The sequence below is a fragment of the Pristiophorus japonicus genome, chromosome 12 (genome assembly GCF_044704955.1).
Source record: "Pristiophorus japonicus isolate sPriJap1 chromosome 12, sPriJap1.hap1, whole genome shotgun sequence".
Classification (NCBI taxonomy): Eukaryota; Metazoa; Chordata; class Chondrichthyes; family Pristiophoridae; genus Pristiophorus; species Pristiophorus japonicus.
This window is the reverse complement of record NC_091988.1, coordinates 126209791-126228472: the sequence shown is the minus strand read 5'-3', so window position 1 is coordinate 126228472 and position 18682 is coordinate 126209791. Positions and strand designations below refer to the sequence as shown.

Genomic DNA, 18682 nt, shown 5'->3' with positions numbered 1-18682 from the left:
AATGCATCCGCCAATTCCAAGGCCACCTCCTTAAGTACTCTGGGATGCAATCCATCAGGCCCTGGGGATTTATCGGCCTTCAATCCCATCAATTTCCCAAACACAATTTCCCGACTAATAAGGATTTCCCTCAGTTCCTCCTTCTTACTAGACCCTCTGACCACTTTTATATCCGGAAGGTTGTTTGTGTCCTCCTTAGTGAATACCGAACCAAAGTATTTGTTCAATTGGTCTGCCATTTGTTTGTTCCCCGTTATGACTTCCCCTGATTCTGACTGCAGGGGACCTACGTTTGTCTTTACTAACCTTTTTCTCTTTACATATCTATAGAAACTTTTGCAGTCCGTCTTAATGTTCCCTGCAAGCTTCCTCTCGTACTCTATTTTCCCTGTCCTAATCAAACCCTTTGTCCTCCTCTGCTGAGTTCTAAATTTCTCCCAGTCCCCAGGTTCACTGCTATTTCTGGCCAAAATGTATGACACTTCCTTGGCTTTAATACTATCCCTGATGTCCCTTGATAGCCACGGTTGAGCCACCTTCCCTTTTTATTTTTACGCCAGACAGGAATGTATTATTGTTGTAGTTCATCCATGTGGTCTCTAAATGTCTGCCATTGCCCATCCACAGTCAACCCCTTAAGTATCATTCGCCAATCTATCCTAGCCAATCCATGCCTCATACCTTCAAAGTTACCCTTCTTTAAGTTCTGGACCATGGTCTCTGAATTAACTGTTTCATTCTCCATCCTAATGTAGAATTCCACCATATTATGGTCACTCTTCCCCAAGGGGCCTCGCACAATGAGATTGCTAATTAATCCTCTCTCATTACACAACACCCAGTTGAAGATGGCCTCCCCCCTAGTTGGTTCCTCGACATATTGGTCTAGCAAACTATCCCTTATGCACTCCAGGAAATCCTCCTCCACCGTATTGTTTCCAGTTTGGTTAGCCCAATCTATATGCATATTAAAATCACCCATGATAACTGCTGCACCTTTATTGCATGCACCCCTAATTTCCTGTTTGATGCCCTCCCCAACATCACTACTACTGTTTGGAGGTCTGTACACAACTCCCACTAACGTTTTTTGCCCTTTGGCGTTCTGCAGCTCTACCCATATAGATTCCACATCATCCAAGCCCTTCCTAACTATTGCATTAATCTGCTCTTTAACCAGCAATGTTACCCCACCTCCTTTTCCTTTTATTCTATCCTTCCTGAATGTTGAATACCCATGGATGTTGAGTTCCATGAAGTCCAGGAAGTCACCCAATTTGAGGAACTAGCAATGAAGCTCAAGGAATGCAACTTGGGAGAGGGGGCAGGCGATGGCAGGAAGGTATCAATGTATTGGCCAGGTGGGCAGAACAGTGGCAACTGGAATTCAATCTGGATAAATGTGAGGTAATGCATTTGGGGAGGTCTAACAAGGCAAGGTAATACACATTAAATGGTATGACACTGAAAAGTTTGAAGGAACAAAAGGACCTTGGAGTGCAGGTCCACAGATCCCTGAAGGTAGCAGGCCAGGTAGATAAGGTGGTTAAGAAGGCATATGGAATACTTGCCTTTATTAGCTGAGGCATAGAATACAAGAGCTAGGGAGGCCGAAATTCACCGTCCCTAAAGGGACAGCTACCGTGGAGTTTGGGCGGTTGACCGAAAAAAATTGATGGGCCGCCGCGGTCGGGTACTTTTGCCTCCCCGAGCCATATTCAGCTCGGGGAGGATTTGAGCGACGTTCACTTCCGCTGGAAATGGTGCAGTGAAGCCCCTGTAAAGGTTTCCAGCAGTGAGCTCTGCAGCGTGCAGGCCACTGGAAAGGGATTAACACAGCGTAAGGAAAAGGTAGGACTTTTCCCGGCAATGCTCCCGCGAGGTTTTCGATACGATGCTCGAACGCAACACCGCTGGGGCCCTTTGGTAGGTGAATAGTTTTATTACTTATTAGTGTTTTTATTTCATTTTCCACGGTCTGTAGTATTTATCTCTTGATATAGTTTTATTAATTGTTTTGGCTCCATTAAACCTGCTGAGTGCTGCTCAGAGGTTTGCATATACCCCTGTACTTTTGTCCATCTTTCAGCTCTAACTCTAGTGGGCTGCAGAGACCTGCTTGGAAGGGTTCACCCTGAGGATGGGAGGAGTGTTGGGAGGGCGACACCTGGTACACCTGGTCAAAAGTAGGGTGGCACGTAGGAGAAGGCAGCGGGCAAGGGGTGCAGCAGCATCCTGGGAGGGTGTGTCCTCACATATATGGAGGCGCCTTTTACCTCCCCTGCAATCTCCCTCCATGCATTATGTACTGCCTGTCTGCCAGGTCTCCCCACATCAGGAAAAAGTATTCTTCTTCTGTCCTCCACATCGTCCATCAGTGTCTCCAGCTCCAGTGAACCTGTTGGCTCTCCTTGCACCTCTTACACCAGCCATCCTTCCAACCTCCTTCCCCTCTCAGGACCTTTAAAAAGGCCAGGGAGCAGCTGGCTCATTAGAAACCCTTCCCTGCATGCTGAATTTCTCAGCGGTGATAGCGCTCAAATTAAGACAGCCACACCGCTGAAAAATCCATTTTGGAAGGGTTCATTAACGCTGGAACCCATTTGTTCACTATTGGAACTGAATATAGGGTGGCCCAGCCACGACAACATTTCGATGCTAATGGCCACAAAAATGATGGGGGGAGCACCAGCTTTCCAGTGGCACTGAATTTCGGTCCCAGGATGTTATGCTTAAACTGTATAAAACACTGGACATTGCTGGAGTTGTGTGTAGTTCTGGTCACCACGTTACAGGAAAGATGTGATTGCACTGGAAAGGGTGCAGAGAAAATGTATAAGAATGTTGCCTGGACTGGAGAATTTTGGCTATGAGGAAAGATTGGAGATGCTGGGTCTGTTTTCTTTGGAACAGAAGAGGCTGAGGGGAGACCTGATTGAGGTGTATAAAATTATGAGGGGCCTGGATAGGGTGGATAGGAAGGACCTGCTTCCCTTGGTGGAGGGGTCAACAACCAGGGGGCATAGATTTAAAGTAATTGGGGGGAGGTTAAGTGGAGATATGAGGGGAAATTTCTTCACCCTGAGGGTGGTGGGGGTATGGAACTCACTGCCTGAAAGGGTGGGAGAGGCAGAAACCCTCATCACATTTTAAAAATACCTGGATGTGCACTTGAAGAGCCATAACTACAGGGCTACAGACCGAGAGCTGGAAAGTGGAATTAGGCTGGATAGCTCTTGGTCGGCCGGCGCGGACACGATGGGCCGAAATGGCCTCCTTCCGTGCTGTAAATTTCTGTGATTCCATGATGAAGCAGGTGGACATGCCCCACTGAGAATCCATCCTTTGTGCCCAATCCTGGTCAATGCGCCTGAAAATGTTAACTTTCACTACCTTTCCATGCAGATGAGAGTGATGATGAAGCTCATTGGCATACATTTACCAAAGTTATAATTGGTATTTCTGTTTGCTTCTTTTTATGTTTTCACAAAAACAGAATCTGCCTGAAGCCCTCATTGGGCACCAGTCACAATCCTAAGATTTGGCCTCAAGCTGCCCAGCTCTATCCCCCGGGGAGGGTATAGATGGAGAGTGTACAGCGAGCCCAGCACCACCCCCGGGGAGGGTATAGATGGAGAGTGTACAGCGAGCCCAGCACCTCCCCCAGGTTGGGTATAGATGGAGAGTGTACAGGGAGCCCAGCACCACCCCCGGGGAGGGTATAGATGGAGAGTGTACAGCGAGCCCAGCTCGATCCCCCGGGGAGGGTATAGATGGAGAGTGTACAGGGAGCCCAGCTCTATCCCCTGGGGAGGGTATAGATAGAGAGTGTACAGCGAGCCCAGCACCTCCCCCAGGTTGGGTATAGATGGAGAGTGTACAGCGAGCCCAGCTCTATCCCCCGGGGAGGGTATAGATGGAGAGTGTACAGGGAACCCAGCACCTCCCCCAGGGTGGGTATAGATGGAGAGTGTACAGGGAGCCCAGCACCTCCCCCAGGTTGGGTATAGATGGAGAGTGTACAGGGAGCCCAGCACCTCCACCAGGGTGGGTATAGATGGAGAGTGTACAGGGAGCCCAGCTCTATCCCCTAGGGTGGGTATAGATGGAGAGTGTACAGGGAGCCCAGCACCTCCCCCGGGGAGGGTATAGATGGAGAGTGTACAGGGAGCCCAGCTCTATCCCCCAGGGTGGGTATAGATGGAGAGTGTACAGGGAGCCCAGCTCTATCCCCCAGGGTGGATATAGATGGAGAGTGTACAGGGAGCCCAGCTCTATCCCCCAGGGTGGGTATAGATGGAGAGTGTACAGGGAGCCCAGCACCTCCCCCGGGGAGGGTATAGATGGAGAGTGTACAGCGAGCCCAGCACTCCCCCAGGTTGGGTATAGATGGAGAGTGTACAGCGAGCCCAGCACCTCCCCCAGGTTGGGTATAGATGGAGAGTGTACAGGGAGCCCAGCACCACCCCCCAGGGTGGGTATAGATGGAGAGTGTACAGCGAGTCCAGCTCTATCCCCCGGGGAGGGTATAGATGGAGAGTGTACAGCGAGCCCAGCTCTATCCCCCGGGGTGGGTATAGATGGAGACTGTACAGGGAGCCCAGCACCTCCCCCGGGGTGGGTATAGATGGAGACTGTACAGCGAGCCCAGAACCACCCCCAGGGTGGGTATAGATGGAGAGTGTACAGCTGCCCAGCTTTATCCCCATTAGTTGTTTAATGGTCCACCACCATTCACGACTGGATGTGGCAGGACTGCAGAGCTTTGATCTGATCCGTTGATTGTGGGATCACTTAGCTCTGTCTATAGCATGCTGCTTCAGCTGTTTAGCATGCATGTAGTCCTGTGTTGCAGCTTCCCCAGGTTGGCACCTCATTTTTAGGTATGCCTGGTGCTGCTCCTGGCATGCTCTTCTACACTCCTCATTGAACCAGGGTTGGTCCCCTGGCCTGATGGTAATGGTAGAGTGAGGGATATGCCGGGCCATGAGGTTACAGATTGGGGTGGAATACAATTCTGCTGCTGCTGATGGCCCACAGTGCCTCATGGATGCCTAATTTTGAGCTGCGAGATCTGTTCTGAATATATCCCATTTAGCACGGTGGTAGTGTCACACAACACGATGGAGGGTGTCCTCAGTGTGAAGACAGGACTTTGTCTCCACAAGTGTGTTGTGGTCACTGCTACCAATGCTGTCATGGACAGATGCATCTGCGACAGGTAGATTGGTGAGGACGAGGTTAAGTAGGTTTTTCCCTCGTGTTGATTCTCTCACCACCTGCTGCAGGCCCAGTCTGGCAGCTATATCCTGCAGGATTCGGCCAGCTCAGTCAGTAGTGGTGCTACCGAGACACTCTTGGTGCTGGACATTGAAGTCCCCCACCCAGAGTACATTCTGTGTCCTTGCTACCCTCAGTGCTTCTTCCAAGTGGTGTTCACCATGGAGGATTCTGATTCATCAGCTGAGGGAGGGCGGTAGGTGGTAATCAGCAGGAGGTTTCCTTGCTTATGCTTGACCTGACGCCATGAGACTTCATGGGGTCCAGAGTCAATGTTGAGGACTCCCAGGGCCACTCCCACCCGACTGTATACCATTGTGCTGCCACCTCTGGTGGGTCTGTCCTGCTGGTGAGACAGGACATTGCCATCTCATCACACACATCCTCCTATAATGGCCACACTCACTGCACCCTAAACCTGCCAGCTTTAACATTGCAGGCTCCAAGCAGCAAGCTCCACCTCGCCCTACAGAGGAAGAGCAACCTACACTCCCACTGCCCTCAGAGGAAAGGGAGAGCGAGGAAGATGGCACAGTGCCAATTGCTACCACTGTCATAGGCATCAGCTCAGAGACCAGCACCACGTGTAAGTTAGAGGCTGGAGTAGAACACAGCTCCTCACAGTGTGACGCACCGTGCGGGCACTAGTTGCACTCACACATCTCCTGGTCCACAGATAACCTTAAAATAATCTAATGATGTACTTACCTGGGCCTCTTGTGGCCCTGGAGCCTTCTCATGTCAGCGGGTATGATCAGCACGGTGCGTGAGTCACGCAGCCTGGGTGAAAATAATATAAGCGTCTGAATGATGTCATCAGGCCCCATCTTAATAAGTCCCTCACTAGTCTGGGGCGAGGGGTTCTGATGCTGTCTAAAACCCGCCTGTTAAAATGGCATATGCAGTGAAGAAGGTGTGTAGCACACTGCCATAAGCGTTAATATCGGAGCTATCATCTCTAAACCCCTGGCAATGTTCCTCCTCATCTCCCTCAGGTTCCTAGGATGTATCCCATTGGCCCTGGCACTTTGATGTCCTTTGCCAAACTAATTTATCTAAAATCCTCCTATTATCCATCATAATATTGCTCATCTCACTCTCAACCACATCAGGATTCAACTAGTCTCCGATAGCAGAAGAAGGAAGACGAGGAGGTCCCTCGCGATAAGTCAGTAAACAGTCAGCATCATTCTAAGATCATTACCAAAAGAATGAGAGCGGTTGAGACATTTTTTTCTGCTCAGGTCATTAGGACATGTTAAAAACAGTGCTGCTAACAGAATCCAGAAAAGCTTTCAAAGAAGAAATTGATAAATATTTAGAAAGGCAAATTTAGAAGGGTATCCAGATCAGCCATGATCTTATTGAATGGCGGAGCAGGCTCGAGGGGCTAGATGGCCTACTCCTGTTCCTAATTCTTATGAGGAAAGATAGGGGAATGGAGGACAGCGGCGATGGGCTGAATGGCTTTCTGTGCTGTGAAATACCATGATTCTATGAGAATTTGATGAGTTCATCTTCTCATTTTTTATTTTCATAAGTATTCAGTAGTTCCTCACAAACACGTTTCTAATGTTGTTTGTCACTCACAAATTGTATGTTTCCGACCTCGCAGTTCAGGTTTATTGTTTTACTTTAAGCAGATCAACAAAGTGTGACTGTAAAAGTGTGACTGTGATGGAAAAAAGGGTGTCAGAAACAGAGTTACAGGAAGCTGGTATTACACAATGTGTTAGGTAGAAGCCTTTTAACATGCAATAAATATTATAATATATAAAAAATAATGTAAGGTAATGTAACACTAACAGATATAAGCCCAAACCATGTACCAGTTACCATTGCGTATTTTCTGTATTTTGTAAATAATTTTTTTTAAAGAATTATATTAACATTGAAAAACTATCAATGAAAATACTGAGGGGTAGAAATTCTGTCGCGCCTCTGTTGTGGCGCTAATCGAGGCGGAGCGCTACTTTTAGCACCTTGAAAAAATTTGTGCTTCCCGCCCAGAAATTTGTCAGAATCGGTCGAAGGGCTGACAAGGGCGTTAAATCAGCCATTGTACACCAGAGCTGGGGGTCGCTAACGAAAATGCCAGCGCTAAATTTAACCTGAGTCATTGCGCATGCGCCGAGCTCTGATCCAGATCCTGGGAAAAGCCGAGTCTTAAAGGCGCGGCATAGTATTGCACGCATTAAAGTTTACAAAAATCATCTTTTTCTCAAGCTGAACTTTGAATTTTGCCTGTTGCCGTAAACTCGGAAGCTCACCACTGTGCTGTGTGTAAACGTTGCAGTAACTGTGACCTCCAAGGGAAGCGCTTCCTCATCCCTTTCAGTAGCTGCCAGTTAACGACTCTGCAAGCCCGGACCCGCTGTTTTTCCAGACGTTGTTCTTGGCGGCCGCTAAATGAGGCGGCCGCATCTAATTATCCGACCAGGCCGCAAGTGTGGGCGTTGCACCAGGAATACGTCATGATCGGAGTTATCATCAGGAGCCAGGCGCTACTGGGTTGTGCCCCCTTTGAGTCCCTAATGAATTTTCAGTCGGGGTGCTAAACACTGTGCTCCCGGTCGGTAACCTCTTATGCTCTGGCCGCTAACCGAGGCGTGAGACAACCGAAAATCTAACCCTCTAAATATTAAGCTATCGTGATGGTTTACCATAAACTGCCGATGCAAGTTGTTCATGTCTAAGAAAAAAAAGCTGCAGCTCCAACATATGCCTTTGATACAGTCAAGCATGAGGGCTCCACGTGGTTTGCATTGACTAGCATCAGTGCATTTAAAATGTTATAGGGAACACTGCCCAGAACAGTGATCTGAACCAGGTTCAACTCCAGCAATGTGTAGAGAATGTTGATAACTCCATGACAGGCCAATGGACATCCATGAAGGACAATTGCATTTAAACATCCATCTTTGTACCTCTTAAAATTGTTTATAAAAAAAATATGAAATACATATGTATGTTCCATGCCCCATCCGGTTATTTTTAGATCCAGTTTTCCCACAGACCTTACCTATTGAGAAGAGATACATCTTTATTCAAAAGTTTTGCTTTTGTCTCAATGGAATATCTTGCAGCAATTGCACTGATCATTGTTTCAGTAATCGTACTCTCCTTCTTAATGCCATGTTCCCACTGCAAAAACACAGAAGTCAATCTATCAAGAAGCTAGAATTAAGTAAGGATAGAAGGATAGTAAGAAAATGTGAAAATTACTGCAACTAAATTTATGCCACATAATTTTAATAAACCATAACTATTAAATCTCACTTAAAAAGTCTAGTGCCTCTAAAATCTGCAATGGGACGCATGTGATAAGTGTGGAGTTGGACGCAACGTTCCCTCAGTTACCGAAGCCATGAGGGGCGGCTCGCACAGTAAAGATAGGGGGAGCTATATGAGGCCCCTCGGAACGTTGAATTTTGCAATCTGCCTAATTTGAATATGCAACTATTATGTGATTGGGGAGCATAAAACCCAGCAAGGCAGCAGGTTTAAAGGGGTACAGCTCACCTTAAAATGAGAATGTCGTGATGAAGAAGTATCAGAATTGTTCTCCCTCACAAAGTGTAGAAAAGTGAGCAGGAATCCTCCCTTTCACAGAATCATCACATTTTACAGCACAGGATGATTGAGTCCATCGCACCTGGGCCCAACCATTGTTTTTCTTATTCGTTCGTGGGATGTGGGCATCGCTGGCAAGGCCAGCATTTATTGTCCATCCCTAATTACCCTGGAGAAGGTGGTGGTGAGCCAGCTTCTTGAACCGCTGAAGTCCATGTCATGAAGTACTCCCACAGTGCTGTTAAGATTTTAACCGAGCGACGATGAACGAACGGCGATATACTTCCAAGTCAGGGTGGTGTGTGACCTGGAGGGGAACAATGAGATGATGATATTCCCATGCGCCTGCTGTCCTTGTCTTTCTAGGTGGTAGAGGTCGTGGCTTTGGGAGGTGCTGTTGAAGAAGCCGTGACGAGTTGCTGCAGTGCATCTTGTAGATGGTACACACTGCAGCTACAGTGCGCCGGTGGTGGAGGGAGTGAATGTTGAAGGTGGTGCATGGGCTGCCAATCAAGCGGGCTGCTTTGTCCTGGATGGTGTTGAGCTTCTTGAGTGTTGTTGGAGCTGCACTCATCCAGGCAAGTGGAGAGTATTCCAACACACTCCTGATTTATTCCTTGTAGATGGTGCATGCGGGCATGGACTGGGTCATTATCTGAAGAATTGCGAATGGCACTTAACATTGTGCAGTCCCCACTTCTGCCCTTACATAGAAACATAGAAAATAGGTGCAGGAGTAGGCCATTCGGCCCTTCTAGCCTGCACCGCCATTCAATGAGTTCATGGCTGAACATGCAACTTCAGTACCCCATTCCTGCTTTCTCACCATACCCCTTGATTCCCCTAGTAGTAAGGACTTCATCTAACTCCTTTTTGAATATATTTAGTGAATTGGCCTCAACAACTTTCTGTGGTAGAGAATTCCACAGGTTCACCACTCTCTGGGTGAAGAAATTCCTCCTCATCTCGGTCCTAAATGGCTTCCCGCTTATCCTTAGACTGTGTTCCCTGGTTCTGGACTTCCCCAACATTGGGAACATTCTTCCTGCATCTAACCTGTCTAACCCCGTCAGAATTTTAAACGTTTCTATGAGGTCCCCTCTCATTCTTCTGAACTCCAGTGAATACAATGGAAGGAAGATCATTGATGAAGCAACTGAAGATGGTTGGGCCTAGGACACTGCCCTGAGGAACTCCTGCAGCGATGTCCTGGGGCTGTGATAATTGACCTGCAACCATCTCAACAATCTTTCTTTGTGCTAGGTATGACTTCAGCCAGCAGAGAGTTTTCCCCCCGATTCCCATTTATTCAGTTTTACTGGGCTCCTTGATGCCACACTTTCTGTGGAAAGGACATACCTGGGCAGTTTTCCACATTGTCGGGTAGATGCCAGTGTTGTAGCTGTACTGGAACAACTTAGTTAGAGGCACAGCTCGTTCTGGAGCACAAGTCTTCAGAACGACAGCCGGGATGTTGTCAGGGCCCATAGCTTTTGCTGTATCCAGTGCGATCAGCCGTTTCTTGATATCACAAGGAGTGAATCGAATTGGCTGAAGACTGACTTCTGTGATGGTGGGGACCTCAGGAGGAGGCCAACATGGATCATCCACTTGGCACTTCTGGCTAAAGATGGTTGTATACGCTTCAGCCTTGTGCTGGGCTCTGGCATCATTGAGGATGTGGATATTCATGGAGCCTTCTCCTCCCGTGCTGGCCTCTCACATATTTGAGGATGGGGATATTCATGGAACCTCCTCCTCCCGTTAGTTGCTTAATGGTCCACCCCTATTCGCGACTGGATGTGGCAGGACTGCAGAGCTTTGATCGGATCCGTTGATTGTGGGATCACTTAGCTCTGTCTATACATGCTGCTGTCGCTGTTTAGCATGCATGTAGTCCTGTGTTGCAGCTTCCCCAGGTTGGCACCTCATTTTAAGGTACGCCTGTTGCTGCTCCTGGCATGCTCTTCTACACTTCTCATTGAACCAGGGTTGGTCCCCTGGCTTGATGGTAATGGTAGAGTGAGGGATATGCCGGGCCATGAGGTTACAGATTGGGGTGGAATACAATTCTGCTGCTGCTGATGGCCCACAGCGCCTCATGGATGCCTAATTTTGAGCTGCCAGATCTGTTCTGAATCTATCCCATTTAGCACGGTGGTAGTGTCACACAACACGATGGAGGGTGTCCTCAGTGTGAAGACAGGAGTTCAGTCTTCACTGGAGTTCTCATTATTATGATTCAGAAACACCCCTCAAACATTCAAAACACGAATAAAAAAATAGAAAAAATACACCGCATATTTAAGATTAATTTAAAATTAAAGTTATTTATGTCTTACAAAAAGTTATATATATTTTTCCAATTTTTAAAAAAAGTTTTTTTATTTATGGTTTAAAATAAACTTACCTTAGTGGGCAGAGTTTTTAACAATGAAATGTGTTTTAAAAATTTTATTTTACAATGTTTTTGTGTGTTTTAAACTCTTACGCCTGTAACAGTAAACTATGTGCCTGTTTTTACAAGGCACAAGAGTCTTCAGGACACTTACTGGGCAAGAGATGGATAAATACTGCAATCTTGCCCGTGCCAATGTCCTGGCTCCCGAGATGCGGAGGATCTGTCGAGCTGGTGCTTGACATATCGGAAAAGACGGATTTCAGCGCATGCGCATTGTGCGCTGAAAACCAGCTTTTGCGATGCCTTCCCGGGTCCGTACACACCCCGTACACGCTCCGTGCACATTCCGTACACACCCTGTACACACTCCGTACACACCTTGTACACACTCCTTACACATCCAGTACACACTCCGTGCACACCCTGTACACACTCCGTATACACCCTGTACACACTCCGTACACACCCCGTATACACCCTGTACACACTCCGTACACACCCCGTGCATACTCCGTACACACCCTGTACACACTCCGGGCTCACTCCCTACACACCCCGTGCACCCCGTATGGACCCGGGGAGGCTGGGATTTCCAGGCCTATGCCTCGATTTATATAGCGCAGGATCCTATAATGCTTTTTTACCTGCTTTGTAAACCTACCCTGCTACCTTCAAAAATTTGTGCACAAACACCCCCTGTTATCTGTTCTTGCACTTCCTTTAATATTCCACCACCCTGTCTATGTCCTCTTCAGGGGTACGGTAGCATAGTGGTTATGTTACTGGACTGGTAATCCAGAGGCCTGGACAAATAATCCAGAGATGGAGTTCAAATCCCACCTTGGGGGAATTTAAATTCAGTTAATTAAATAAATGCGAATTAAAAAGCTACTATCAATAATGGTGACCATGAAACTACTGGATTGTCAAGAAAACCCAACTGGTTCTCGAATATCCTTTAGGGAATAAAATCTGCTGTCCTTACCCGGTCTGGTCCATATGTGACTCCAGACGCGCAGCAATGTGGTTGATGCTTAGCTGCCCTCTGAAATGAGCTGGCAAGCCACTCAGTTGCACCAAACCGCTAGAACAAAGTCAGCACTGTGGGAGAACCTTCACCACACGGACTGCAGTGGTTCAAGAAGGCTGCTCACCACCAAGGACAATTATGTATGGGCAATAAATGCCAGCCTTGCCAGCGACGCTCACATCTCGTGAATGAATTTTAAAAGTCCATTACGAGCTTTCTCACCATTTATTACACTTACAAGTTTCGTGTCATCTGGAAATTTCAAAATTGCGCCCTGCAAATCCAAATAAATTATTCTTTTTCTCTCTTTATTTCTCTTTCTGTACCTGATTTGAAAGCTGTGTTTGCTAGTGCTGTTGAGGAGGGTTTAAAGTAATATGGCAGGGGGATGGGAATCTACGCAGGGAGGCAGAAGGAAGTAAAAAGGGGGCAGAAGCAAAAGGTAGGAAGGAGAAAAACAAGAGTGGAGGGCAGAGAAATCAAGGGCAAAAATCAAAAAGGGCCACATAGAAAATAGGTGCAGGAATAGGCATTCGGCCCTTTGAGCCTGCACCACCATTCAATAAGATCATGGCTGATCATTCACCTCAGTACCCCTTTCCTGCTTTCTCTCCATACCCCTTGATCCCTTTAGCTGTCAGGGCCATATCTAACTCCCTCTTGAATATATCTAATGAACTGGCTTCAACATCTCTCTGCGGTAGAGAATTCTACAGGTTAACAACTCTCTGAATGACAAAGTTTCGCCACATCTCGGTCCTAAATGGCCTACCCCTTATCCTTAGATTGTGACCCCTGGTTCTGGACTTCCCCAACATCGGGAATATTCTTCCTGTATCTAACCTGTCCAGTCCCGTCAGAATTTTATATGTTTCTATGAGATCCCCTCTTATTCTTCTAAACTCCAGTGAATACAGGCCCAGTCGATCCAGTCTCTCCTGATATGTCAGTCCCGTCATCCTGGGAATCAATCTGGTGAACCTTTGCTGCACTCCCTCAATAGCAAGAACGTTCTTCCTCAGATTAGGAGACTAAAACTGAACACAATATTCCAGGTGAAGCCTCACCAAGGCCCTATACAACTGCAGTAAGACCTCCCTGCTCCTATACTCAAATCCCCTCGCTATGAAGGCCTTCTTCACCGCATGCTGTACCTGCATGCCAACTTTCAAGGACTGATGTACCATGACACCCAGGTCTCATTGCACCTCCCCTTTTCCTAATCTGGCGCCATTCTGATAATACTATGCCTTAATGTTTTTGCCACCAAAGTGGATAACATCACATTTATCCACATTATACTGCATCTGCCATGCATTTGCCCACTCGCCTAACCTGTCCAAGTCACCCTGCAGCCTCCTCACAGCTCACACCACCACTCAGCTTAGTGTCTTCTGCAAACTTGGAGATATTACACTCAATTCATTCATCTAAATCATTGATGTATATTGTAAATAGCTGGGGTCCCAGCATTGGGCCCTGCGACACCCCACTAGTCACTGCCTGCCATTCTGAGAAGGACCCATTTATCCCTACTCTCTGCTTACTGTCTGCCAACCAGTTCTCTATCCACAGCAATACATTACCCCCAATACCATGTGCTTTAATTTTGCACACTAATCTCTTGTGTGAGACATTATAACATAATTCTAAAAGGACAAGGAGTGTTAAAAAAACAAGCCTGAAGGCTCTGAGTCTCAATGCGAGGAGCATTCGTAATAAGGTGGATGAATTAACTGCGCAGATAGCTGTTAACGGATATGATGAACTCAACATCCAGCGGTATTCAATATTCAGGAAGGATAGACAGGAATGAAAAGCAGGTGGGGTAGTGTTTCTGGTTAAAGAGGAGATTAATGCAATAGTAAAGAAAGAATTAGCTTGGATGATGTGGAATCTATATGGGTAGAGCTGCAAAACATCAAAGGGCAGAAAACGTTAGTGGGAGTTGTGTACAGACCACCAAACAGTAGTAGGGAGGTTGGGGATGGCATCAAACAGGAAATTAGGGATGCGTGCAATAAGGGTACGGCAGTTATCATGGGTCACTTTAATCTACATATAGATTGGACTAACCAAACTGGTAGCAGTACTGTGGAAGAGGATTTCCCGGCATGTATAAGGAATGGTTTTCTAGACCAATATGTCGAGGAACCAACTGAAGAGCAGGCCATCTGAGACTGGGTCTTGTATAATGAGAGAGGATTAATTAGCAATCTGGGCGTGTGGGGCCCCTTGGGGAAGAGTGAGCATAATATGGTAGAATTCTTCATTAAGATGGAGAGTGGCACAGTTAATTCAGAGACTAGGGTCCTGAACTTAAAGAAAGGTAATTTCGATGGTATGAGACGTGAATTGGCTAGGATAGACTGGTGAATGATACTTAAAGGGCTGACGGTGCATAGGCAATGGCAGACATTTAAAGATCACATGGATAAATGACAACAATTGTACATCCCTGTCTGGCATAAAAATAAAATGGGGAAGGTGGCTCAACCGTGGCTAACAAGGGAAATTAGGGATAGTGTTAAATCCAAGGAAGAAGCATATAAATTGGCCAGAAAAAGCAGCAAACCTGAGGACTGGGAGAAATTTAGAATCCAGCAGAGGAGGACTAAGGGTTTAATTAGGTGGGGGAAAATAGAGTACGAGAGTAAGCTTGCAGGGAACATAAAAACTGACTGCAAAAGCTTCGATAGATATGTAAAGAGAAAAAGATTAGTGAAGACTAATGTAGGTCCCCTGCAGTCAGAATCAGGTGAATTCATAATGGGGAACAAAGAAATGGCAGACCAATTGAACAAATACTTTAGTTCTGTCTTCACTAAGGAAGACATGAATAACCTCCCGAAAATAAAAGGGGACCGTGGGTCTAGGGAGAAGGAGGAACTGAAGGAAATCCTTATTAGTCAGGAAATGTTGTTGGGGAACTTGATGGGATTGAAGGCCGATAAATCCCCGGGGCCTGATAGTCTGCATCCCAGAGTACGTAAGGAAGTGGCCCTAGAAATAGTGGATGCATTGGTGGTCATTTTCCAATATTCTATAGACTCTGGATCAGTTCCTATGGATTGGACGGAAGCTAATGTCACCCCACTTTTTAAAAAAGGAGGGAGAGAGAAAAAAGGGAATTACAGACTGGTCAGCCTGACATCGGTAGTGGGGAAAATGTTAGAATCAATTATTAAAGACGTAATAGCAGCGCATTTGGAAAGCAGTGACAGGATTGGTCCAAGTCAGCATGGATTTATGAAAAGGAAATCATGCTTGACAAATCTTCTAGAATGTTTTGAGGATATAACTAGTAGAGTGGACAAGGGAGAACCAGTGGATGTGGTGTATTTGGATTTTCAAAAGACTTTTGACAAGGTCCCACACAAGAGATTAGTGTGTAAAATTAAAGCACATGGTATTGGGGGTGATGTATTGACGTGGATAGAAAACTGGTTGGCAGACAGAAAGCAAAGAGTAGGACTAAACGGATCCTTTTCAGAATGGCAGGCAGTGACTAGTGGGGTGCCGCAAGGTTCAGTGCTGGGACCCCAGCTATTTACAATATACATTAATGATTTAGACGAAGGAATTGAATGTAATATCTCCAAGTTTGCAGATGACACTAAGCTAGGTGGCATTGTGAGCTGTGAGGAGGGTGCTAAGAGGCTGCAGGGTGACTTAGACAGGTTAGGTGAGTGGACAAATGCATGGCAGATGCAGTATAATGTAGATAAATGTGAGGTTTTCCACTTTGGTGGCAAAAACAGGAAGCAGAATATTATCTGAATGGTGACAGATTAGGAAAAGGGGAGATGCAACGAGACCTGAGTGTCATGGTACATCAGTCAATGAATGTTGCCATGCAGGTACAGCAGGCGGTGAAGGAGGTAAATGGCATGTTGGCCTTCATAGTGAGAGGATTTGAATATAGGAGCAGGGAGGTCTTACTGCAGTTGTACAGGGCCTTGGTGAGGCCACACTTTGAATATTGTGTACAGTTGTGGACATTCTTGCTATTGAGGGAGTGCAGTGAAGGTTCACCAGATTGATTCCCGGGATGACAGGACTGACATATGAAGAAAGACTGGATCACTAGGCTCATATTCACTGGAATTTAAAAGAATGAGAGGCGATCTCATAGAAACATATAAAATTCTGACGGGATTGGACAGGTTAGATGCAAGAAGAATGTTCCCGATGGTGGGGAAGTCCAGAACCATGGGTCACAGTCTGGTTATGGTCCCTTCAGCCACTCTCAGATTCTCTTCATTTACCGAGATGAGGAGAAAGTTCTTCACCCACAGAATTGTGAACCTGTGGAATTCTCTACCACAGAAAGTTGTTGAGGCCAGTTCGTTAGATATATTCAAAAGGGAGTTAGATGTGGCCCTTACAGCTAAAGGGATCAGGGGGTATGAAGAGACGGCAGGAATCGGGTACTGAAGTTGCTTGACCAGCCATGATCATATTGAATGATGGTGCAGGCTCGAAGGGCTGAATGGCCTGCTCCTGTACCTCGTTTCTATGTTTCTCAACATTCGCTCTGCACAACCTTGCCATCATGAGGGCAAAGTCCTTGCCACCTTGTGTAGGGCAAACAGCTGAGGAAGGAAGAAGGCAACCAACTCAGCCCCTTTTGAGCCGGGCTGTCTATGATCGATTCTTCCGACTAATGTGAATGCAACCTAATTTCTCATTCCCTGACAGTCCAACACCTACCATCCCTCTGTAAATGACCATCACATTGTCCTCTTGGCCACAATGCTACAATATAAGCCACCACAAAACAAACATTCCAGACCAAATTTATAAATCAAACTATCTTACAGACCAAAGTCAACTAATCACCTTTGTGCATTCCCTTAGTGCCTGTCTTCCGTGTGCCTTTTCCTGTCCTACTGCTTCATAGAAACATAGAAACAGAGAAAATAGGTGCAGGAGTAGGCCATTCGGCCCTTCTAGCCTGCACCGCCATTCAATGAGTACATGGCTGAACATTCAACTTCAGTACCCCATTCCTGCTTTCTCGCCATACCCCTTGATCCCCCTAGTAGTAAGGACTTCATCTAACTCCTTTTTGAATATATTTAGTGAATTGGCCTCAACAACTTTCTGTGGTAGAGAATTCCACAGGTTCACCACTCTCTGGGTGAAGAAGTTTCTCCTCATCTCGGTCCTAAATGGCTTACCCCTTATCCTTAGACTGTGACCCCTGGTTCTGGACTTCTCCAACATTGGGAACATTCTTCCTGCATCTAACCTGTCTGAACCCATCAGAATTTTAAACGTTTCTATGAGGTCCCCTCTCATTCTTCTGAACTCCAGTGAATACAAGCCCAGTTGATCCAGTCTTTCTTGATAGGTCAGTCCCGCCATCCCGGGAATCAGTCTGGTGAACCTTCGCTGCACTCCCTCAATAGCAAGAATGTCCTTCCTCAAGTTAGGAGACCAAAACTGTACACAATACTCCAGGTGTGGCCTCACCAAGGCCCTGTACAACTGTAGCAACATCTCCCTGCCTCTGTACGCAAATCCCCTCGCTATGAAGGCCAACTTGCCATTGTCTGTCTCTCTGTTTTTACCACCAAAGTGAATAACCTCACATTTATCCACATTATACTGCATCTGCCATGCATTTGCCCACTCACCTAACCTATCCAAGTCACTCTGCAGCCTCATAGCATCCTCCTCGCAGCTCATCCTCCTGCCACCCAACTTAGTGTCATCCGCAAATTTGGAGATACTACATTTAATCGCCTCGTCTAAATCATTAATGTACAGTGTAAACAGCTGGGGCCCCAGCACAGAACCTTGCGGTACCCCACTAGTCACTGCCTGCCATTCTGAAAAGTACCCATTTACTCCTACTCTTTGCTTCTTGTCTGACAACCAGTTCTCAATCCATGTCAGCACACTACTCCCAATCCCATGTGCTTTAACTTTGCACATTAATCTCTTGTGTGAGACCTTGTCGAAAGCCTTCTGAAAGTCCAAATGTACAACATCAACTGGTTCTCCCTTGTCCACTCTACTGGAAACATCTTCAAAAAATTCCAGAAGATTTGTCAAGCGTGATTTCCCTTTCACAAATCCATGCTGACTTGGACCTATCATGTCACCTCTTTCCAAATGCGCTGTTATGACATCCTTAATAATTAATTCCATCATTTTACCCACTACTGAGGTCAGGCTGACTGGTCTATAATTCCCTGTTTTCTCTCTCCCTCCTTTTTTAAAAAGTGGGGTTACATTGGCTACCCTCCACTCGATAGGAACTGATCCAGAGTCAATGGAATGTTGGAAAATGACTGTCAATGCATCCGCTATTTCCAAGGCCACCTCCTTAAGTACTCTGGGATGCAGTCCATCAGGCCCTGGGGATTTATCGGCCTTCAATCCCATCA

General features: G+C 46.5%; 1 protein-coding gene across 1 annotated transcript in view; it reads right to left on the bottom strand.

The window, feature by feature from the left end:
• The window catches only part of sycp2 (synaptonemal complex protein 2), a 1164109-nt gene that overhangs the window by 408197 nt on the left and 737230 nt on the right, over positions 1-18682 (bottom strand). Inside the window, exon 24 of the mRNA XM_070894856.1 lies at positions 8303-8424. Within this exon, the coding sequence (XP_070750957.1) occupies positions 8303-8424 (122 nt within the window). The remainder of the gene's footprint in view (positions 1-8302; positions 8425-18682) is intronic.